Source organism: Malurus melanocephalus, unplaced genomic scaffold (assembly GCF_030028575.1).
Source record: "Malurus melanocephalus ecotype Western Australia unplaced genomic scaffold, MMel_1.1 scaffold_184, whole genome shotgun sequence".
NCBI lineage: Eukaryota > Metazoa > Chordata > Aves > Passeriformes > Maluridae > Malurus > Malurus melanocephalus.
Window position 1 is genome coordinate 1,036,340 of NW_026623416.1, and position 24,721 is coordinate 1,061,060.

General features: G+C 37.3%; 1 protein-coding gene across 4 annotated transcripts in view; it reads right to left on the reverse strand.

Annotated features, from left to right (window-relative positions):
• Positions 1-24,721, reverse strand: part of BDP1 (B double prime 1, subunit of RNA polymerase III transcription initiation factor IIIB) — a 50,809-nt gene that overhangs the window by 18,680 nt on the left and 7,408 nt on the right. For all 4 annotated transcript variants that reach the window (XM_057373064.1, XM_057373065.1, XM_057373063.1 and 1 more), the window contains exons 5-27: positions 24,580-24,720; positions 23,567-23,700; positions 22,498-22,592; positions 21,855-21,909; positions 21,046-21,189; positions 19,300-19,584; positions 18,799-18,973; positions 17,625-17,784; positions 15,993-16,069; positions 14,494-14,638; positions 14,259-14,335; positions 13,527-13,686; positions 13,020-13,102; positions 11,598-11,829; positions 10,382-10,566; positions 9,515-9,728; positions 8,851-9,038; positions 8,099-8,279; positions 6,608-6,723; positions 5,689-5,908; positions 4,991-5,178; positions 1,723-1,906; positions 509-726 (exon numbers count right to left, since the gene is read on the reverse strand). In XM_057373064.1, coding sequence (XP_057229047.1) covers positions 509-726; positions 1,723-1,906; positions 4,991-5,178; positions 5,689-5,908; positions 6,608-6,723; positions 8,099-8,279; positions 8,851-9,038; positions 9,515-9,728; positions 10,382-10,566; positions 11,598-11,829; positions 13,020-13,102; positions 13,527-13,686; positions 14,259-14,335; positions 14,494-14,638; positions 15,993-16,069; positions 17,625-17,784; positions 18,799-18,973; positions 19,300-19,584; positions 21,046-21,189; positions 21,855-21,909; positions 22,498-22,592; positions 23,567-23,700; positions 24,580-24,720 — 3,657 coding nt within the window. The remainder of the gene's footprint in view (positions 1-508; positions 727-1,722; positions 1,907-4,990; positions 5,179-5,688; positions 5,909-6,607; positions 6,724-8,098; positions 8,280-8,850; positions 9,039-9,514; positions 9,729-10,381; positions 10,567-11,597; positions 11,830-13,019; positions 13,103-13,526; positions 13,687-14,258; positions 14,336-14,493; positions 14,639-15,992; positions 16,070-17,624; positions 17,785-18,798; positions 18,974-19,299; positions 19,585-21,045; positions 21,190-21,854; positions 21,910-22,497; positions 22,593-23,566; positions 23,701-24,579; position 24,721) is intronic.

Sequence of the window (24,721 nt, forward strand, 5' to 3'; positions counted from 1 at the left end):
TTACAAACTGAAACTGTTAGAGGATAACTACTTATCTGCTTTGGTTTTTCAGACAGCAACCTCCTTCAGTAATCAGTTGCCTTACTGTTTCCTTCCTCAAAATCATGTGCAYAACCACTTGGAATGTCAAAAGCAATTACAAAAGCATTCCCCCAGAAAATGCTCCTTGGTAAACTGATGGGAAGTGAAAGCAAATGGCAGCAAAGGACACTTCCAGCACAAAGTTTCTCTTTAGGTAATTCCACAATCCCTATGCCCCCAGATATGAGTACTTAAAAGTCTTCCCCTATAACATTAGGAATTTCTGTTGAAACCATGAGGTGGATTGGTGAGAATACTGGCTGTGCTCATTTTATGAGAATACAGGCAGGATAAGAGACATAGGGATATGTGCATGCATCTGCTAAGAATGCACAYAAGAACTGACATGCTGCATGCACTCACATTGCAGAACTATGACCAATAATTACCAATCAGTTGAGTTCACAAACCAAAACAGTTGTTTTACCTTGTGAGATTGTCTGAATTCTTTTCCTGAGAGGCAGAAAGCTGAGAATMATCATCTTGTTCTATTTGACTTTCACTCTCTGACGATCTCTCTGGAGACTGGAGTGTAATGTCCTGCCTGATTCTCTTGCAAGATGTTTCTTCAACATTCTCTGTAAAACTGTGTTTCCTGGTAGCTTCTGAGCAGGATCCAGCTTCCACTATGTTACTGGAGTTTTGCTGAACAGAGGAGATAATTACTACCATATTAAGTGCCAAACATTTAAAACTGGTTTTGGTGACAGAAAGTTGTAAAAAACTCAGTTTGAGGATCTTGAAAACATGCCCAGCTGYCATCTCTGATAATTTAGGGCATTTTTACTCATTGTCATTATTTTTGGGCTCTATAGCAGAGGTGTCATTAACTAGTATTATCTATGATGCTTGAATTCCCCAAGCTGCTGGTAGTTAATAGACAAAGACCATGCTCAATTTATCAAGAGCAACAACTCTTTAGAAACTGGAAACATTAATCATTTTCTAAAATTACCTATTAATTTAAAGAACAATTTGCAGGAAGGAAATTTTTTTCTGCCTTGGGAACAAACCAAGAAGAAAAAACTATCATGCTTTATACAACAGCATTTAAATATTWTTCAACATATACACTAACAAACAGCAGCAGCCACAGTTCTGTCATCTATGGATACTTGACTAAAATAATAAGTTAACCAGAAGATTTTAGTCATACATATATAAAATAGGAAACACMAGCTTTGGACAGAGAAGGAACTAGACTGGGCTAAATTAGGCCCGCTGAGCAAATTTAAGTAGAAGAAGGTGTGAACTTCGTTCACACTCATTTTAATTTTTAAGTATACTTATATAGATTTTAGATAGTATCTGAAGTTAGATAACTGCCTTATTTGCCATTGTTCAGTGAATAACAAACATTAAATTGTTAACAGGATTARCATGTATTTATTATAAAGCAAATTTCTGACCATATAAATGACAGAACTTAAGACAAGAGGGTATATTAAATATTTTCACAGTTTTTAGATTGTAAGTCCATTTATTCACCAKAAAGTCCAATAGTGAAATTTAAAAAAAAAATCAAATAATCCTATCAACCTTTTCCAGCCATATACTGGATTTCTGTGCCAACCATGGTTCTAAGATCTTAGGCAAATGAATTTAGGTATAACTGGCTCAAAACACATGATCAGCACTTACCACGGATACACCTGTTTTTAGTAACACCAAACACTCTTCTTGATTTCTGTTCTTACTGCAGTCTTCTTCTCTGTTTTCACYTTCATCAGGACAATCTCTTTTTCTAGTAAGTCTCATGAGGTCTGATCTTGGGGTCCTTGCTCTCTGTTCACTTTCTTCTTCAGGACCYAATTTGTCACTGGACCTACAAAAACATGTTTCAACTTTTACTTCTGAAGAAGTACAAAACACACTCTACAAYCTTGGCTTGCAATCAGATATGTAATACTTCCAGCTAGAAATGAATTTCTTTTAACTAAATGAATATATTTTAAATTTCCATTTGCTTAGTTGCTTATACATAAAAAACATAAATGAAGAAAAAAAACACTGCAAAAAAGAGATAATGAATCTGCAGCAGTGGACCTTCCTGATTACTTTTGGGAAAAAAAATTTAAAGGAAAACAACATGAAATCAGAGTAGAAAGTGTGAGTTATACTAATGTAGGTCTYCAAAATTAAGCAGCCATAGCAACATTATATTCACTAATTCCAGTGCTCAAGGTTCTACCGCTTTCRAAAAGAATACAATTCTTGTATCTGTTCAAACACATTCAGATCAATAAGACAGAAATCTCAGCCTTCTAAACTCACAACCTGAGAAAAAAGGGATGGAGAATAATCTAGAAGATTACAGTTTAGTCAGCTTCATCTCAGTCCMTGAGAAAGTGATGGAACAAGTAAAGAAGAAACTATGTCCAGAACATAAAAAACTTGGAGCAGAATCAGAATTGATTCATAATGGGCAAGTTACAGTTAATCAACTTCATAACCTTTTACAGTGAAATGACTGGCTCAATAAATGAAGTGAGAGCAGTAAACACTATCAGCTGTCAAGACTCCAGTAAGGCTTGTAACACTAACACTGCCTCTTCTAACATCCTCTTAAGGGAGTTGATGAAATACRGATTGAAAGTGCACAAAAAACTGACTGCGTCATCAGGTTCCGAGGTTTGTGATCAGTGACACAAAATCCAGCTGGAGACCAGTAACCAACAGTGTGCCTAGTGGGTCACTACCRTTGAATTCTGTCCAGTATCCCCACAAATGATCTGGGTGATGGGGCAGGGTATAACCTCAGCAAGCTGACAGGTTAGGCAGATCTGGTAGGAATTGCTGAGACACCAAAGATTGTCATGGCCTCCAGAGGGTCCTGGACAGGCTGGAGAAATGGGCTGACAGGAACCTCAGGAAGTTCAGTGAGGGGGGATGCAAAGTCCTGCGCCACRGAAGCAGCAACCCAAAGGCACCAGCACTTGCTKCAAGCCACTCCGGTAGAAAGCAGCTTYGCAGAAAAGARCCCAGCTGTCCYGGTGGTCTCCAAGTTGAATGTGAACCAGGAAGGTGCTGTGGTTGCACAAACTGCYGGGGTGTCCTGGGCTRCAGCAGGAGCAGCGTTGYCARCAGGCCGAGGGAGGTGTTTTTGCCCCTTATTCAGCATTGGTGAAGCCACACCTGGGGCACTGACCAGGTCTGGGCTCCCTGGTAGGAGAGACCTGGACACACTGGACACTGCCCATCAAAGGGTCACACACGTGGTGAAGGAGTGAAGGCATCTCTCCTGTAACAGAATGCTGAAGGAGCAGGAACTGTTTAACTTGGAGAGAAGGCTCAGAGGGGTCTCTTCGAGAGTTACGCAAAAGCCCRAGGGGAGGGTGCCCACATGGCAGAGCCAGGCTCTTTCCTGGGGTGCCCAGTGACAGGACAAGAGACAAGGGGCAATCARTGAAARACAGGAGGTTCTGTCTGAACACCAGAAATCCTGTWTCACTKTGAGGATTACCAAGCACTGGCACAGGCTGCCCAGAGAGACTGTGGAGTCTCCATCCTTTACAAGATTCAAAAGCTGTCTGGACACAGTACTGGGCAAYCAGCTCCAGGTGGCTTGATCAAGTGGTTGGACCAGATGACTTCCAGCAGAACCKTCCACTCTCAGCCATTCCCTGAATTTATGAACGTCCAGCAACACAAAAGCCAAGAAGACTGTSAGGTAAGGCCCTTGTCTTGTTAGCACAAAGACACTGGGACAGGATTTCAATGTAATTTATGGAAGAGATTTTAGGCAGAGTTTTAGAGATGGATGCAGATCAGAAGATAATTTCAGAAAACAGCAAAACTAAATTGATTTGAGACTGCTCTGTATAATTTAAGACTGAGCAAAAAGTTGCTTATAACATAATGTGTAACTGTCACATGTAAATGGCACATCTGYCTCATACTGCACCGACATAAAAATATTGTTACAGGAAGTTTTTCTAYCGGAAAGAAAAATTGAAGAGACTCAGAATATATCTTAGAGAAACATTAAATRAGCTTACTATCTACTTGCCACTTGTCAATTACAAGGGAGTGCAAATGGCACTGCTCAGTCTCTGATCCATGTTCCCGGTGCACTGCATCCCAAGAATTTATCACTGAGAAATTCAGGCAGCTAAACCCTAATTACCTCCTTCTACTTCACCTATGAACTACCTTCCAAAAAGAAAAACAGCTTTGAAGAAAATCCTGTTAAAAACTCTTATATTACTTAAGAATGCCACCTAGTGACTTTCAYAGCACACACCAGGTAACAAGTAGTATAGCTCAGAGCCTGTGCTTCCAAAAGCAAGAGCTGTATTGAAAACAACTGGACAAATGCACAAAGTTTTTCCTACAGTTGTGGCTTAACCCCAGCTGACAGGTAAGTGCCATGCAGGCAGTCAGTCCCCAAACCCCAGGGAGGAGAAGAATTGAAAAGAAAAGGTAAACCTTGTGGGTTTAGGTAAGAAAAGTTTAATAATCAAAACAACTATAAAATAATAAAAAGGAGAGACAGACACACAGACAGGAATAAAACCCAAGGGAAACATGATGTCCAAGTGCCCACTTCATGCTGACTGATGCCCAGCTGTCCCCAAGCAAGTGTTCAGCAGCTCCTGGTCAATTCCCTCCAGTTTATATAGTGAGCATGATGTTCTATGGTATGTTCCATGGCCAGTTCGGATCAGCTATCTTGGCTGTGCTCCCTCCCATCTAAGTGTGCACCTGCTCACTGGCAGRGCATGAGACACTGAAAAATTCTCAATTCAGTCCACTGCCCAGCAAAAACTAAAATGTCATGTGTTATCAGTGCTATTCTCATACTGAATCCAAAATGCAGCACTGTACCAAGTGCTAAGAAGGAAATGAACTCTACCCCAGCTGAAACCAAAATGAGAGATTTTTTTACTTTGTCAACAGGTAATTTTACCTTTCTGTGGTATCCTGAATGATTCTTACAGCATCTGKAGATAGACATTCTTCTTGTTCTCCATTGCTGTTGCAGTTTGGTGATTTTTCAGAAGAATAATGCGTTTCTGACATTGTGTTTCTTGATTTTATGTCTAGATTGTCATTCTTGGTTGAATTTCCCACAAGCAACAATASCTCTATGTCATCCTTTGATTTAACAAAAAAAACAATGTTAGCACAAAATATATCACCTGTAAAATAAAAAATTGCAAATTATGATAAAGCTGTTAATCTGAGGCAAAACTTAATTTAAAAACTTCCAAGTAGTTTATGGGATCATTACTGTTCCTTGTTCCTCTAGGAAGGCATTTACCTAACGAAAACAGACACTATAACCAATGTAGTCTTCCATGAGCAGCCACCAAAGRGCTCAGAAGAAACCCAGCAACAGAAATACAGCATGCAGGTAACTATTCATGTATCATAAATATGAGTGAAATGTCAAAGTTCAAGTGAAGTCTTTAGATGTCTTATCCATGTGTCACTAACAGAATTCTGGAAAACCTCATATTAGCACGCAAACATTGAACAAGAATTCTTACTAGTCTGAAACAAATTAATGCATTTACAACAACTTATTTAGAAGTCTTAAAAAATAGCTGGTGTGGAGCCAAGCATCTAAAAGTATAATTAGAAATATTTGAACAGAATTCTCACTTTTGAGGAGAGAGAATTTTCAGATTCTTCTGTCACAGTCTGATTCTCTCCTTTATTTATGTCTTCCTCATCTGGACCAGCAAGTTTTTGCACTACTGCAGATCCATCTTCACTGTATGTTCTTTCTAGGTTTGGTCTAGGTTTTGGAGACTCAGTCCTCGGGAATTGTCCTGGTTTCAGAGCACCCWGCTTGCCTTCTTCGGAGTTAAATTTCTCAGCACTGGTGAATTTAAAGCAAACAAGCATACACAAACAAATAAAACAAAACACACACACAAGCTATGTCACTTGACTTTGGCTGGGAGGTAAAAAAAACACTTCTGCACTTACGTTTTGTATCAATACCTATACAAGAGACTGACAGACTGCTTTCTTTAAGATCAAGAAAATTATATTTTCAAACATATTTCTTATTATGGTTAACTTTGGAGAAGGAATAACTAAATTTCTTTGTCAAGGCAGTTTTAACATTAAAAAACAAGTTGTGATGCTAACTGTACCAACTGTACTGACATATTGGCAGTCTAATACATACTCAAGATCCTACAAGAGTAGCAGTAAAATAGGAAGAGCAAATGGGGGGATCAATGAAAGTCTCTCACATTTTGCAAAATTCATATGTTACATACGTTACATSTGTGATTGCTGCTTAAACAAATATAGACCTGGTAATAAAAAACCTTGGTCAAGAAGAAATATGAGCTCATACAGATCAGTATGTACCAGATAAACAATAACGAGTGCAGCTAAAAAAAAATGTGCTCTGAAAATACTGGAAGAAGCTGTCTGTAGGCACTGAAAATGAAACACTGTAGAAAAGACAAAAGACAAGGAACAGAAGAATTGACATCTGCAAAAGTGTCTCACTATGCATAGACAAAAGCTTTTTAGATACAATTTTGCTAAATTCAAACCTCACCTGCTTTGTTCAGACAATAAATTTTCAGAAACAGAGGGCACCTGAARCACCTCTTGCTGTTCATGTTCCTCTTTGCTCAGTGCATCTGCTTGACACAATGCAGCTTCATTTTCACCCTTGAATTTACGAGCATGAAGAAAAACAGAAGTATGTAAGCTTCTAAACGACATTCAAATACAAAAATAGAAACTCTGCTATTTTCCCAATTGGAATAAAGGTAAGAATCATGTTACCATAAGCCAATTTATAAGCAAGAAGGAATATAAGTGTTCATAGTCCTGGGATACCTAGAGTTAAGCTCTTAATACTGTATGCACTCAAGCATTACAGGAAACACTTGTCTATTTAGCATTCAATTAATTCCCTAATACATGAAGCACTGTGGAAACAAAACACTTCAGCAAAAGRAAACTGGACATTTCAGAGGGCAGCACAGACACACCCAAGCCACAATAACATAACCTCAGATCCAGAAGGCCTTAGTAAGCTTTAMGTTTACATTTGCCACACTGGCTCCACAAAGAAGCCTCTCAAACTTATCCTTCACCACTTCAGGACTGTGACAGCTTAGTAAGTAGAGAGAAGCATCAAACTTGCTCTGGTTCTACAGATTTGCCCAGCACAGAGCAGATGCAGGTGCATGGTTCACAGTACACAGGTCTAGAACAGCCAAAGCTGAATCACRAGGAACTATCTCAGTTAAGACTGAGCTGACTGTGGCACTGAGGGAGATGAGATGAATGAGGGTCACAAACACTTCACACAGGCTCAAGAASAAAACCAGCTATAATCACTCCAAAACATGAGTCACTCTTGCAAAGCTCAGCTGTATTCCAAATCTAAGGCAAGTCCATGCAGACATTGCCACACCCACGACACAATTCATGATTCATGTGCAACCCACAAAATGGTTACAGAGAATGTATCACACTGTAAATGGCTTTCGAGGATTTCCACACCTTTTACAGCCCCTAGTAAGGTGTCTGTGGGTACATAATGTCAGTTACTTGTATAAAGTAGAGGAGTATCAGGCACTGCAGCAATAAAGCCAGTTAAAGCTTATTGAATTTTTAAATCCTTTTTTTCTTTCATAAAAACAGCTATCCTCTGCCTTCACTAGAGGCATTGTACTAGATTGCTCAACACGGACTTGATTTATCCAAACAGGAAAGACAAAATGAATAAAAAAAGCCAATTTTTATGCATTTCTATTCTAGARTTTACATTAAATGTGCATAAATCTTTTTCTATCATGCAATCCAATCAAAATCAGACACTTTTGTTAAAAAAAATAATTAATACTCTAAGTTGTACACCTCACTGATTTCATACCTGCAAGACCTCAGCTCACCAGGGTTTAGTAATTTTTTTTTCATCTAATATACTGTCTTCAGGCAGTGAAACTTCAATGCTTTAATTTTAACTTCATAAAACTGACCATGCACTTGGAACCAACTTTGAAAGCAAAGCCTTATTCTCCTTAAGGCTTACCATGACAGTACTGTCAAATTCATCTTTTTGCTCTGCTTCAGGCTTTTTCTTCCTCTCATTTTCTGGTTTTTGTAAGTCCTTCTTTCCAGCAGCTCTTACCAAGTTTGGTTTGTACYTCTTGTTCCGCACCGGCTGGATAGGTGGAGGTGTTTGTTCACTTTCTTCCTGAGTGCTGCTTTTGCTATCAGTTCAAAGTTAAGACAGAAAAAATAATCCAAAACTTACTAAAAAAGCATATTACAAAAACAAACACAGGTCCATTAGTATTACATATAWGAAACACTAAGTTTTTAAGAGAAACCATGTAAACCAGAAGTTCTGCTGAATTTAAGTTACAAAGGATAATTTGTTCCAGCAAAAATTTCAAAGCATCGGTCTTTCAAATACTTTCRTAATAGAACTAACTCACTAAGGTACTACCTTACCGACTATTTATTGCAATAAAAGTAAGGCAATTTTCACATGGTTTCTCTGATAAGCAAACTAGCTATTTCCCTGCATACATTAAATTAATCTAGTCTTTCAGATGATGAAAAAGTTGTAAAGTGAATGCTCATTAATTTCCTGCTCAGGAGAGAAGCTACTAAAACTTTAGTATCTTTAGTAACTAGGTTTGAAACTGCAAGAACGGAAATTTGGCGTAGTATTTTCATTAGACTATRCTTGCCAGATGGAAATCCATTAGCACAATGATTTCCTTGCAAAATACTTACATTGTTACAGTCAAGAATCAAAAGTAGCTAAGCTCTTACCCTGCACTAGTAGTTGAGATCTCATCTTGGGCAACTTCAGGTAGACAAAATTCCAGTACACCATCCCCTGATCTTGAAAACGTTTTTGGAGACTTACAACTTGGCCTTACAGAAACTTCCTGAGAGTGATGTGACTTCTCCTTTCCCAAGGATTCTAGTGGGTTTAAGACTTCACATTTTCCTGCTTGCTGAAAAATGTAAACACAAGGACCAGAAAAAGTCGTGATAATAAGCCAAAAGGAGACATTATGGTATCTCTGAAGTTCAGTACTTATCACTCTTTGAACTGTTTCCTGCAAAACTCCTATGTAACTGCTCGCTAATGATTTCCTAGTCTTTCCAAGACAAATACATATTTTTTTATTTAAAACAAAATAGCTTAAAACCTCTAATTTTTTTCCATCTTCTATTAATACTTTTTCTTCACTGTCAACTCTGTAATGCCACTTTGGGTCAGAAAGACATCTGAACACAGAAAGAGATCTGTAACCTTTTTCTCCTCACACATGACTAAGTGAAAAGTACACAAGTTTTAATGTAGAAAATATTAGATTTGGAAAAATTGCTTCACAAGCTATTAACTTTGTAATTTTTTAAACATCAGTGTTTCATTTTATAAATCCAAAAGCTCAAATATAACTCAAGGGAARAAAAAGAGCCTTACATCTGTGTCAGAAGGGATGCTACATTCACTATCACACTGCGTCAAATTTTCTTCCTTATTGGTATCTTCTTGTGATGCACCTTTACTATTCACATCCAGCACCTCCTTTCTACTACTTGTTCTTATATTTGGCTTTGGTTTCTGGAATCGACTCCTCAGAAGCTGACCTGATGATGCAACRGTTTTCTCCTCTTCCTTCTGCGCATGAGATTCCCTACAAAAAAAAACAAACAAAAGAACAATCAAAGGCGTGGGACAACACAGTATATTTCAGAGAGCTCTCAGAGCATTAACAAAGTTACTGACATGAAAAACGATCCAATAAAAACACAGTGATCATCATCAATAGCCTCTGTAACGTATAAATATGTTAGCAAAGATAAGTTAACTGCCACTTCCAGCTGAGACCTGGAAAACAAGACATTTTAACATGATACATACATTTTACAAATGCTTTTGTCTAATAGTGTTTAAAGCTACCCAGTAGACTTACAGAACTCTTGTGGGTGACTATTTTTTTTTCAAGTCACTTTAATAGGAAACCAGACCCTGTGCTCAAGGATTTATGTAACCCCACTGGGATGCACTGTGGAGATCGACATGGAGAAGACAATCATGGGACTGAGCATTAGAAAATGTTGCAAATCGGGCRTACAGTCTAAAGACCAAATTAACATCCAATAGCATGTAACTTTAATGCTTTCAAGCTCTTAGGCTTTTGTGAGTTTAAGTTCAAATATTGTCTTTCTATATATAAAACTTGTTTGCAATGCTGGGATTGAATGYAAAATGGTATAACACCTAGATATACTGATATACTATGGCTTTGAACCATCTCTTTTCTCCATTTAAATGAAATAACTTTACCTTGTCTTGGAATCTGAAACGTGTTTCAACACATCTGACAATCCCTTTTCACCTTCATAGCTTTCTCCTTCTGAGGGTTTTTCTTGGAAACACTGTCTTGTAGATGTTGAGTTCATCTCAGAATCTGTAGAAACATCTTCTGACATCACATTGGATGCCTGAGTGTCTCCATGAACTGTCAAATCCTAAAACGAATAAAAGTTCCAGTCTGTTAAGATGAAATGCTTGCTCAATCACTCTTTTAGGAGAGCAGAGGGAAAATGAGAAAATTYTAACATTTCCTACAGAAATACATGTATTTCTCTTGATTTTTCTGCATCCAGCTAATATCAGTATATCCTATAAAACTAAACTGTTACTTTTCTTTATACTTTCTTTAGTGGTTCACCTTCTGAGGACTTTTTCTTTGAATTTCTCTGTTCAGATCTGGTATCACAATATGACAAAGTGAGATATAATCCATTTCCATGTGTGCTGGTTTTGCCTGGGGAAGAGTTAGCTTTCTTCACAGTGTCCAGAATGGGCCTGTGTTTTGGGTCTGTGCTGCACACAGAGTTGATAATATAGAGATGTTTTAGTTATTGCTGAACAGGGCTCATACAGAGTCAAGGCCTTTTCTGATTTTTGCAYTGTAAGGCTGGCAAGGAAGTTGGGGAGAGAGGGAAGGATGGGAGGGGACAAAGCCAGCTATGACATGCAGCTATACATATGACATGCAGCTCAGTACATGAASTAGGGGGAAAAGCTTTTGTCTTCCCAATGAATCATTATGCGTGATGAAGCACAGCATTCCTGGAGATGGCTGAACACCTGCCTGTCCATAGGAAGTAGTGGAATAGTTTTGTTTATGCTTTGCACGTGACTGTAGCTTCTGCTTTCTCCATTTAACCTTACATCCAGCACTCATGGGTTTATCGCAGCCCATTTTCCAGCTTTTACCCTTCTGATTCTCTCCCTGGTGCTGCTATTTGGGCAGTGAGCAAGACAGCTGGTATTTGGCTGCTGACCAGGATTAAACCTGACATTAAGGAAAACAAAACCCAAGTACAAAAATGAGAAAATTTCATGACAATTTAGCTCATTCTGAAAGAACAAACAATGCATGTAAAGGCTGTCCCTACAAATCATGAGGCATGTACCTAGGTCTTTGTTACCAAAGGCTGCTACTAAGGACCCAGCAAAACTGTGTGCCTGAGCAGATGCTGAAGAAACTTACACTTTTGAGGCAGGGATCATTGTTTTCATCTTGATGGTGTATTACACTTTTTTCTACTTCTCCCCCTTGAGTTGTCACSTCTTCAGGATCCTTTTCATCTGTCWGTTCTTTCTGCTTTGCAACAGTTCTTCCTAGATTTGGTTTTGGTCTCTGTATTCTACCTCTCTTTAAAGGCATTGGATTCAGCATGCCCTGTTTGCCATCTTCTTTTAAACCAGCTGTTTCATTAGACCTGGGAAAACAGATGATCCATGAAGTACATACCACATCTGAAAGTGGGAGGAGACCTGGAGAAGTTTTTTTTTTTTTTTTAAATTCCTTTTTTTTTTAAACAGTTATTAACATATACTTACCTAAAACGTATTAATAACTTCTTGAAAAAATAAAATTAGAAGTGCAGGTACTAAGAGCTGAGGGTTTAAACTTATGTTTGGCCTCTTACTTTCCTTTTCTGATTGGGTAMCACACTAGACAGACCTTTTTCTGACTCTTAATGGCTCTCTTAGTATTCCTATCTAGTCTAGAGGCAGACGGAGCTGATTAATTAAATAGTTAAAAAAAATCAGAAATATTAAATTTTTCTTTAGTATATTCAGAAAATACACAAATAACTCTATTATCTTACTAGCGTAAAAGTATTAGTGGTGCATTACCACAACTGTCAGATTTTTCTATGTCTTTTTACTGTAAACTGAGCATCAAGTTACAGAGCAGGTTAATAAAAGAAATAACTGTGAAAATATTTTCCTGGCCGATTCTCAAATCCAGTTTATCTCCATCTATCCACTTCAACCATCTCCCTTCAAAAAGAAAAGTCTGAGTTGGCTTTTTTTTTTTGTTTCTGTTGTTGGTTTAGGTTGTTTGGGTTTTTTTGGGGGGAGGTATTTGAGGGAAAGGGACAGTTAATTTTGTTTTTATTTTTTACAATCTCTTCAGTAAAACATATTCCTTTTACATTACACATGCCACTTGACTGAAGAAAAATTCAATACTTAATAAATATGTGCATTAAATTGTCCACATATTGGGTTTTTTTTCTTCCTCTYATTTGACACCTAACACTTAACTGCTCTTTAAGTACAAACACTYACTCCTATTGTTTAAATACTTAACCACTGAAATAGATGTATTTTAGTATTAAAAGAAGCAGCTGAGGCTTATTTTAGTTTTCAAGGGACTAAATTTTCAGCTTTTTTTGCATTTACCAAGACTGACTTCTAATTTAAAAGCACAAGTCTAAAAACAAATGTTTAATGTATGTTTCATGAATTAATGAAGATTCCTATTCTGCCTTCAATTTTTGTCTCATTGCAGAAGTTTCTTCAAAAACTTCTATAATTCCACATTGTAAAACACTATCAGAAGTGATAGGAACAGTAAATTGCAGGACAGCAAAACTCATCCTCTTTGTCTCCTACTTACTGAGACGTTGTCTCCAGGACTTTGTCATCTTTTTCTGTGGCATTCTTACTGGTCACATCAGATCCATTACTTTGGTCCTTATTCTGAACAGAAACAGAACATTATGACATGAACTGTGATACATTCATAAACTACAGCACCACCTAACTGACAAAGTAACTGTCCAGAAGAGGAGACAAAATAGATGGCTTATGAAACCCAAACAATTACAAGAGGCATTTCACAGTTAAGACAAGTGCAGTAAAAACTAGGTCAAACACTACAGTTGTATTTGCTGCAGGACATGAAAGATTATYGGTATCTACAGTTCGTGTAATAACCTCTGAGCATAGTTGAGATTTCTTAGCAATATCACACTGACACACTGAAAGCACGTCAAGTAAGTGACTGATTCCTGCTCATGCTCAGGAGCAAAAAAGTATACCAAAAAACCAAAAAGATAACACTATTGTTGTATCCAGCAGCTTTTTAGCTAATACATCTTCAGTTATGTTCTTTATTAAATACCTTTTCAGTTGCCCCCTTAGGCTGTAGATGGGACATTTCATTATTTCCTGCATCTTTTTCAGGCTCTTCTTTCCTTCCAGATGCTCTTGTAACATTAGGTTTAAATCTCTGTCGATATCCTCTAACTACTGTCTTTGCAATTGAAGTTTTTTCAGGTTCTCTGCACAAAGGATCCACAACAGTGACATTTACTCCATAATATTCAAACCTATCTAGCATACAATGTCTTGAACAGATTTGTGTTGTCTTCAGCAAGATTTGCCCAAACTTATCCAAGTTGCCTCACAGAAGAAACAAGCTTTGTTTAGTCTTACAACAGTGAAAACTCAATTTATCTACATATTAAAAAGAGATTAATTTATCACACAAAGGAGGAACCTAATTAGACTGCATACCATAGATGCTTCTGCAAGCGTCAGAAGCAGAACCATTAACTGATAACTGAGGCTGTGAGGAAAGACAAACCTTAGTTACAACTTTCCCCCCTTTCAAATTACAGGCATTGTTGATACTTCAAGAAGTCATGTTTCCCTCAGCTTTCCAGAAAAGAAGTACATTACTTTCTACCATAGTMCCACCTGATATTATCCAAAAAAATGCTAAAGTCAATTTTAAGATTTATATTAGAGCTTCACAGCTATTGCTACCTTTTTCTAACAGAACTACATGGAATATATTAACAATCATACTCAGTTAATTCCAGAAGACTGGAAAAGTGAGCTAAATACTTACTGAGATTCAGTATCCAAATCCCTATTCTCTACTTCTGTTGCTTCATTTCTGTTTCTTCTACTGTCCTCTTCAGAGCACTGGAATTGAGGCAAGGAATATTACTCTTTCACAAGTGTGCAGATATCTCAGTAGCAGTTCCCATAATGTTACTTATAAGACTGTTGCTCAATCCACATTGAACAAAACAGATGCAGCATCAAGAAGAACATATTAAATAAACTTTTCTCTTTCTGACCTTTTCACCTGCATTTGCAAGGGCTGGAGAGGAAGTTTTGGCCTCCATTTTGTCTTGCTTTGCTGTCTCCCTCCTTCCAGACGACCTCACTAAATTTGGCTTAGGTCTTTGCAAGCGCCTTCTGTCTGCTGACTTTTCCGTTTTCCTTAAGGTATAAAAAAAAGGTGATGTACATTATTACCAAAGAAAAACTTAAAAGTCTCATATGGTTCAAGACGTACTTCAAGAGCATCAGACTCCATGGATCAAGACATTGCACACAGCAAGACAATAAATAGGAAAAAAATTGCATATTTCTAATACTAAAAGACATTCTAAAATGTTATGAAAAGAGCATCAAATAAATCTTAACAACTTTGCTGGCTTTCAGTGGAATATACTTAAAAATACTCGAAGGAATCATTTCCTACTGTTAAATAAATAGGAATATTCCCTCTTTTAGGGATTCACAATTCATGTCAGTGTGGTTAATTTTATGTATAAACAATATAAATCTGCCCTATACAATATTTTGCATCTGCCTCTTCTGCCCCCCCATCCCCTTTCAAAGCTATCTCAGGCATGGAACAACAAACTGTTTTCAAATACCTTGTCCTACTGTCAACATCCACATGTTACTGAAGAATGCAGTACATACATCACTCTGTGTCCTTAGCCACTGCAATGGCATGTCCTGGGATTCACACACTGACACAGCCCTACATCTTATCAATAATCTTCAGATTGGGAACTACTACCTTTTCTTATATTCTCCCTAGAACAGGACAAATAAAGCTTTGACAATTTTTATTATAGGAGTGAGCTGSCCTTCAAAAAGGGAAAGACAGAAGCATGAAAACCAGGTTAGAATTAACTAGTATCCCAACCCTAAATCACCTTTAAAAAGCTATATAATGAAATAAGAAGTCAATGATTACACAAAAATGGAAAGGTTAGGCACAGACTTCTTTAAACACCATTTTGCAATGTCAAAAAGTCAGCAAAATTAACTTCATAAAGGAGTGCAGATAAGACAGACATCTTGGAGTATCTTCCATCTYAGAAGCTTGCACCAAGTCCCAAAGAGCAATAATTTCCAAACAGGAAAGAAGAAGTACACCACATACTTGGGTACAGCCTATAAGCCCTGATGGACAACTAAGAATGTCAAAGAATTCAGTGAGGTCCTACTACTAGAAAACAAATTTCACAACTAAGCTTAACCCACAATGTGGCAGGATTTCTTCAATCTCTCACTCTTGCTAGCTGTAGAAAGACTAGCTTTTTGATTCCTAAGCTTAGGTAAGTTTTCTCCCTGTTCCCATCTAAATTTAGATCTTAGTCAATGCACTGGTACTCAGTAATCAAAATTTCTATTAAAAACTTCACTGAATATGGAAAACCAGTTATCATGACCTCCTGACTAGTTGAACCTTTTGTCGTCAATTGGAATCATACCCAAATTGAGTAGATGCAGGTTTAGATCAAGTACCACTGCAAAGTAAAATAATTCTACTTACATGATTTCAGACTGTGAACCACTTTCTGATGCACTCTGTTTTTCATCTGTTTTTTGTGAATCGTGCGTATCTTTGTCCTGAGGAAGAAATGTTGAAGAAAAGAAACGATAAACCTAGATGCACTTTTATTGTAATACAAAGAAAAACAAAAACAAGATTCCCACAGTGGTTGAGGGTGGACATAGTTACAACTGCACAACCGTTTTTTTTTTAATTCTTCTTAAATACGTTATCACAGAAGCAGTAACTCTAATTTCCAATTGACCCAGCCTTGGCTGCAGCATACTCATCTTTGGGGCCATCAGTGACTGGCTCTGATGGACATGGAAGAAGCTTCCAGTAGCTTCTCACAGAAGTCACCCCAGTAGCCTCCCACCACTACCAAAACCAAGCCATGCAAAACCACTTGATCAAGCCACCTGGAGCTGATTGCCCAGTACTGTGTCCAGACAGCTTTTGAATCTTGTAAAGGATGGAGACTCCACAGTCTCTCTGGGCAGCCTGTGCCAGTGCTTGGTAATCCTCACAGTGAAACAGGATTTCTGGTGTTCAGACAGAACCTCCTGTTTTTCATTGATTGCCCCTTGTCTCTTGTCCTGTCACTGGGCACCCCAGGAAAGAGCCTGGCTCTGCCATGTGGGCACCCTCCCCTTGGGCTTTTGCGTAACTCTCGAAGAGACCCCTCTGAGCCTTCTCTCCAAGTTAAACAGYTCCTGCTCCTTCAGCATTCTGTTACAGGAGAGATGCCTTCACTCCTTCACCACGTGTGTGACCCTTTGATGGGCAGTGTCCAGTGTGTCCAGGTCTCTCCTACCAGGGAGCCCAGACCTGGTCAGTGCCCCAGGTGTGGCTTCACCAATGCTGAATAAGGGGCAAAAACACCTCCCTCGGCCTGTTGGCAACGCTGCTCCTGCTGTAGCCCAGGACACCCCAGCAGTTTGTGCAACCACAGCACCTTCCTGATTCACATTCAACTTGGAGACCACCGGGACAGCTGGGTTCTTTTCTGCGAAGCTGCTTTCCACTGGAGTGGCTTGCAGCAAGTGCTGGTGCCTTTGGGTTGCTGCTTCTGTGGCGCAGGACTTTGCATCCCCCCTCACTGAACTTCCTGAGGTTCCTGTCAGCCCATTTCTCCAGCCTGTCCAGGTCCCTCTGGAGGCCATGACAATCTTTATTGTCTCAGCAATTCCTACCAGATCTGCCTAACATGACAGCTTGCTGATGTTATACCCTGCCCCATCATCCAGATCATTTGTGCAGCAGCACAAACAACCCAGTGCACATTCCACTCAAGTGAGTTTCTAACATCATGTCAATAAGCAAAATCCAGCTCCAAGGCCTAGCTGTTCATATTGCAGTCCTTCACTTTTGAATAATTAAACTGTTCAGCTGTTCAAATTATCTATAAAGCACATGCAAAGTATACTTTCTGAATAAATTTAGATTAACAGACAACCCATTAAGCCCAGGAAAGCTGATAGTATTTCAATTTCATTGATGTTCTTAGTTGATTGTTTTCCACCTAGTGTAGAAAACATCACAAMGACAACCAAAAATGGCTTTGATTTACAAATGGCTTTTAATGGTCAAGGGCAAGATCTTGAGAAGAACTACAGAAAAAAATAATAATACCTTTGTTTCTGTAGTTTCTACTGATTGTCTTTCATTGCTTCCAATATTAGAAATCAGTAATTCTGAAATCTGGCTTTCCTGTGATAGATCATCTCTAATATCGCTTGTTCTCAATTTAGCAGATTTTGTTTCTAGTACAACATCGTTGCTACCTTCAAGGCTGAAACAAATAAAAGCATACAGGAACATTAGTGCATTTGTRGAAAAAAAAGCTGTTTCTGTTTATAGACAGATCAAGTTGCACAGAAAAATAATGCAATTTTGATGCTATATGTAGCTACCCATGTTTCAGAGAATCTCACAAAGTTTTAGCGACATTTGAAGAACATGAGCTTTAAAACTTTTCTATTTTTTGCAGCAGTTGTAAGMTGATGTTAAAATCTCATCTCATTATTCTAGACTGATCGTTTTTAAAAAAGAAACTTTTACATGAACAATGTATACAGATGTTTTTTTCCTCTGATCTTTTTTAACAATCTATGTAGAATCCAAAGGTGAATAACTGTTCCTTCATATGCTTCTCATGAACTATTAAAGAAAATGAAAACTTCTTAAAATCTGCATGAAATAACAAACAACTACAATACAGTTAAATACAACTAATTAACAAGCAAAATTCTAAAGCAGCATTCACAGTTTCATAATGGATTTTTAGTTTAGCACTTTCACATATAACAAGTTTGATAAATAGGCATTCACTTCCTTTCTAGCAAAAGTATGCCCAAAACTGAAACCAAAAGTTTGCCTCTCATCCAGATGCTGCATAATTCATGAAGTCTAAGCAATATTCCTTTTCCACAAGAACCATTTTATTACAGGTAAAAATTCCAAGCATATAGTAACTCTACTTAGCAACACCATCAAGCAGTGCTTCAAGAGAAATATTAGGAGTTAGGATAAACCAATGGTGTTCCTAAACACTCTTAAAAATTGAATAGCTTTTGGAAGTGACTTTAGTAATTACGTACATTAATTTTGCAAGGGCAGCCCATTAGGGCCGAGAATATTCTGAGTGTGGAAATCACAAACAGCTTACTAAACACCRGGACAGTTCTCAGAAACCAAATATCTGCACACTGCGTGGCAGCCAACATGGTAGCAAACATGAATAAATAAAACCAGTATTAAAACTTGAAACTATTTTTTTGCCTAAGCTTTCCATTATAAACATTACCTGCTTAAATTGACACCAACTTCTGTCTCCCTTTGGTCATTCACTGGTAAACAGGACCCTGATCTCTCTTCCTCTGTCAGAGCAGTCTCATCTTGTTTTCCTTCAATAGCACAATCCAGTTCTTCTCTACAGGTAGTATGACCATCATTGCTTACATCATGTATTACTTTTTCCCCTGATAATTAATAAAAATTAAATCAATTTCTACATCCTGGGAAACATCTTAGAATTCCAGTAATCAAATCCTAGCTATAGTGAAAAAGTTAATACAAGACTAAAAATCCCAGTACAAAATACTAAGACTTAAAAGACCTATTCTCATCTAAAACAAAGTATGATTAGATTTAGAATGAAAGCTGATTTTGAAATGTATGGTTGTACAACCTCTCACAAGGCAAATCAGCAACATAAATCAAAAACCAAATTCTTACTTTAATGTTTGCAATGTCATTATATAATTTCATATTTCAATATTTGAAATTGAGTATTTTTGCCTCTTACTATTATCACAGGATTTCCCTTCCTCCGCAGTTTTTGAAGGAACAGACATTTCTTCTGGATTATTCTCCACTTCTTGTTCAACATCATCTTTTCTTTTCTTTTTTCTCTTCTTTTTTGCAAATGCTGGTTCTAATGCAACCTGTTTTTCCGCCTGTTCAGGAATGCCCAAAGATTCCTCATTTTCTTTCTCAGCCGTCACACCATCTGCGTCTGTTTCTGCATCAGAAATTCCAGCTTCCTCAAGTTGATCTTGATCATTAGCAGCTTCTGAGCTGGCAGCTTTTGCTATTGAGACAATATGGTTCTTGGTTAATACACAGGTGGAGTACCAGGAGCCATAAATAGCAAAGGTATTTGTACTAAAAACATTTGTGTACTCATATATCACTGYCAATACACTGCCAGGCATATGAGCAGGACTGGGAGAAGTCTTTAATTGACTTGCTAGAAAAGCTTCAGCATAGATTAACTTTGGCATTTAATGCAAAACACATTCTGTAYTTGGGACAACTGTTTACCAGGGTAAGCCAATATGAGATGTAAAGCCAATTTAATAAATGTTACTGTGCCTATGTTTTTTGCAGTTTACACRGTCACATCTGGGTTTAGGCAAAACAGATATTCCTAAAAAGAATTACCATATCTCTGCAGAAATAGGTGATGATGGTTACAGAATATATGCAGTGAAAAAGTAATTTTTTATCAAGAAATGTATTATGGTTGATCATTATTCATAAGAAAGCAGAACTATCTATCTAGTAACTGACAAGTTATTTTCTAGGTTTAGTRAGTTTATAAAATTTTCCTYCCCCCTGTTTTAAGGACATCTTGTYGTGATCCTGTATTTAACCACCAAAACCTTTCCCTTCCTTCTTATTACTCTTAAATAAACTTGTTTTCCTGTAATTAGAAAGTCCAAAATACAAGACAAGTAGAAAAGCATTATCACATTGCTTTACACACAAAGTACCTTTAATCTACCATTGAAGTGTAGAAATAGAATTTCTCTACATGGTTTTAAGTCCTAATAYATGGGATATTTTACCTAATCAAATCCAAAATCAAGGCTATAGAAAAGCAGCCATYACTTCAATTTTAAGAGATGCCGCTTCTAAGCTCACATCCCCTTTAAAAAGATTGTTCACTTGTTTGTTTCACGGTACCACTTACAAAAGAATGGGTCCTCGCAGAACAAACAAGTGAACAACGCCACAGAGTTAGCAAATTTATTAAATGGTGTCAGTATAATTGTGCTTAATTAAAGCACATCTCTGAAGGTCCTTTCCCAGGTACTAAGGTAGTAAGACACAGTGGTGAACAGAACAGAAAGACAGAACAACTTTTACATGATTGTCTGAAAAGAATCACACCTCTCAGACTTAAGAGGATTTTAAAAACAAAACACTTTCAACACAGAAGAGTTTGCCAAAAATACTATTTTGGCCTAAAGATTCCACAAGTGAATTCATTAGCCACTCATGGAGATACTTATCAATCGGTAAATTAGAGTATCAGCACTTCAGACTATGGAAAAGCACTAATTACACTGTGGTCTCATATTTCTACTCTATGCACCATCCTGCAAATCCGTAAACTTCACCTGAAAACGCTACACTTTGAAACTAAGATCCTCATGCCCCGTCCAAAGCAGGCAAGGAAAAGATTTCCTATGTGCATTTTCCTCTGCTAGGAACACACTACTCATCACTGCTCTGTAATGCCATCTCAACCATTCTTTTAAAATACCTTTTGACTTTTTTTGTGGCCTTGGAGACTTCTTTTCCTTTAGCTTCTGGCTTTTAACGGTCTTTTGCTTCCTCTTTTCCTCATCTGCTAAGACCTTCTCAAGCAGCTGGGCAAAGAATTCAAAATCAAAGGGTCGTTTTTCTTCTATAAGATTAAAGCAAAGAAATAGAACAGATTTCAAAATTATTTTTTCAAGTTTCAGCTTTATAAAATAATCAGTGATATATGACATGATATTAAAAAGCAAAGATTATGTACATTTAAACAGAGAATTCTTAAAAATATTTTCTGTATCACTTGAGCAGGGACTGAAGTTGACAGGGGTAACTGGATTCTGGCAGCTTGGTTTTAAAAAACAAGTTATAAAGCTAAGTAGCTCAGAAAATTTAGGAATTGACAAATACACAAATTTTACCACAGTATCAAATAATGTATTAACAYGCTGCTATAGGACATACGTACATCATTCAACTAACAAAGAAAGTCCTTAAGAACTCTCAAAGCAGTTTACAAAAAGTAACTATGCTAAAAATTCCCATGGATCAGAAGAATTATCTTCAACTGAATATAGAAATGGAAGTTTATATTAATCTCATTTTGCAGACATCAGAAAAGACAGAAAATAAACCTGAAGATTGTAACTGTGAACTATGCTTGTTATAAAAACCTAAAATTCCACAGCCTGTGGACTCATCTATGAGCAAAACCTTTCTAATAATTAATTCAAGCACGGCAAAGTACAGAAATCATCATGAAAATAGATGGCTAYCATTTAATGACTCATTGTAGGGTGGAGTATATTTACTTACTGAACGCTTTGTCTATTCTCCATCCATTCGCTTTTTCCTCACGTTTGAACTTGTTCTAAAAGCAAATGCACAGTTGTATTTATCACAAAGCAAGAAATGCAACAATGTTGTACAAAATGGCAGCTCAAGCTAAGTATTCAGGGCAATAAACCAACTGAAGCTCTTGAAATTTACATGCAATTCATAGAGCACACTGAGGAGTTTGTAATTAATATTTAAACATAAAATGTTACCAGTAAAAATCAACAGTTAYACTGTTTTTACTGTTTTCAACACCTTTTCCTGGTTTTCCATGTAAGCAAAGTTTGAAATGTCAAAGACTTTCCCAGCTGGGTATAACAAGATACAACACAGAAGCCCCTCACCATACAGCCATTTAGGCTTACCAGCATTTGTCAATTAAAACAAGATACAGTGTCTCTAACTATGCTAGATTTACTTGACACATTGATTGAAATTCAACCAGGATTTAAATGTTTCAGATACTTACAACTTCTTGAAACAAAAATTAAAAAACAGTATTTCTATGGAGACAATTATTACCAGGATTATCATYACTAAGAGAGTAAGCATGGGAATGCAAATGAGAAAAGAGAAGCAAAACCAGATGTTTAATTGCTCTATTGAGTGTTTTAACTTTTACCTTAATTTCTGCTCTGGCTCTGTGAGGAAACAGCCGCCCAATCAAGGAGAAGTCTGTTCCTACCATACTGATAGCTAAAAAGAACATATCTGTCTCTAGAAGGAAGAAAAAAGAAAAAAATTATACACACTTAACTAAACCATCCTTCTTACTATCAGTAATAAAAAGACCTTGCAAACCTAATGTCATAAGATCAATAACTTTTAAATCATCTACTGTAGCTGCAAGTCCAGCTGAGTGCGTATGGAGTAGGCTTGTTATTTTACCTAGGTACCTCTAACAACATTTGCTGAATAAACTATCAAAAGAAAGAACTCCCCAATCTGTTATAAAACTACAGAATGTGAAGTGTGTTTTCTAAAACTAGTAAATCTGTTTACTAAAAGCTAATCAACCCCAAATTGTCCATATCCATTTTTATTATGAACACATGCAAAAACAGCAATCAGAAAAATACTATGTAAATCTACTTTTTCCATTATTATTTAACAGGAAAAGAGTGCATTCCAAAAAGAGCACAGTGAATTCTGAAGCTAATTTTACCAGCTGTAAAAAGTAATTTCCAATTGCAAAGTGTCTTGCACAGTGYTGCAAGCCTAGAGATAATAGCCCGTTCACAGAGGGAGTAACAAAGAASCCAACCCACCCACTCATAAGAACACAGCTGTCCATTTGCCCTGAAATCAATCCACACAGAGATGCCTTTTATGATTTACTCCAGCCTATGCTGGAAGAACCTATTTAAGAAGTACCACACAGAGCACAAATACCTGTAAACCAGAATCAAAAATTATATTTTTCATAAAGCACACTCGTACTTCCTCAGCATGAAAACAACCATGACAGAAAAAACACAGGTAGCCTACATATCACAAGGCACTGATTTTAAAAAAAATGCCAGCTTTCACAGTAAATGTTACAGCTGAGACCGTTGTAAGTTTGGAGGGTTGAGATGACATGACACATAAGTAGATCCATTAACTCCACTGTGGAAAAAAAACTGTCAAGTATAGGTGGAAAACAAAGACTTTTCTGCAGGCTCAGAACTAGCAACCAAAAATACACTCACCCTTATTAGACCACGGTTTTGTGTAAAAACTTTTCCTGAAGCTAGAATATGTAGTTGTAGAGCCACGTTCAAAGATGGGATCATTTTCTTCTACAACACATGGACCTTTAGTTCTTAGAACTTCTACAGTTAAGCTAGGAAAGTAGACACACAAAAAGACTTATCTGAAAATATTGCTAAGAAAACACATAGTAAATGTTTACAATACAGCTCAAATTTTTTGCCACAAGTGAGCATTCCTACTGTGTAGTTAAGTTTAATAATTACACTAATGTACTTTAATGGGAGAATGCAACAAGAAATCACTACCCTATTTAGCCTGTGTGACTATTTACTTTTTCTGTTTTCTAACATATAGTACAGGCAGATGTAATTCAGYAGACTYAAAACAAAAAAAAAAAAAAACCCACTTTTTAACATTTGAGAAAWCTATTTTGCAAAACCGCAAGAACTTCTCAATATCCTTCTAGAATACTTACAAACTTTTTTTAAAGCCAGGCCTGCTTTATCCTTAAACCTCGGCTTAAACCTCACATTAGTAATACCTTTGTGGAACTCTGAAATTTTATAATCTTAAAAGTCAAATTCTAAGTAAAGTTACTGAAAACTCTGACAGAAGAACAAAGCAGCAACATGCAGAGCTGGAGCAAATTCAAATAAACAAGTAATAGTAAGCAGATACATGTTAACTGTGAGAACCAAAAAGGTTATCTAAATAGAAGACATCTGCAAGTTTGACAAATCTTTAGTGTTCATTCACTGTAATAAAATATGCCACAATCCTCTCTACCTTCTTCCCCGAAAGCATTTCTGATAAAGTATGTCACTACAGAGATGCAGATTATTGCTGCTCATATTTTGCCACATACTTGCACTGTTTCCTAAGCCAGAGTAGCTCAATTCTCAAACATAAATACATTGACGCTCTTCCCAGGCCAAAGTAGTACCATTCTCTATCCAGAGACTAAGTTGCAATGCAGTACTTTCCATGAGTCAGGCACAGAATCTGTTACCTTTCTTCATCCAGAATGATTGTACCATCTTCTGCTACTTTCACACGAGGAACAAGAAGTGGGCCATCCTGACTCTCTTCCCCATTCTCTTCTTCTTCCTCCTCCTCTTCTTCATGATCAGGAGTACTTCTCTCTTCCGGCC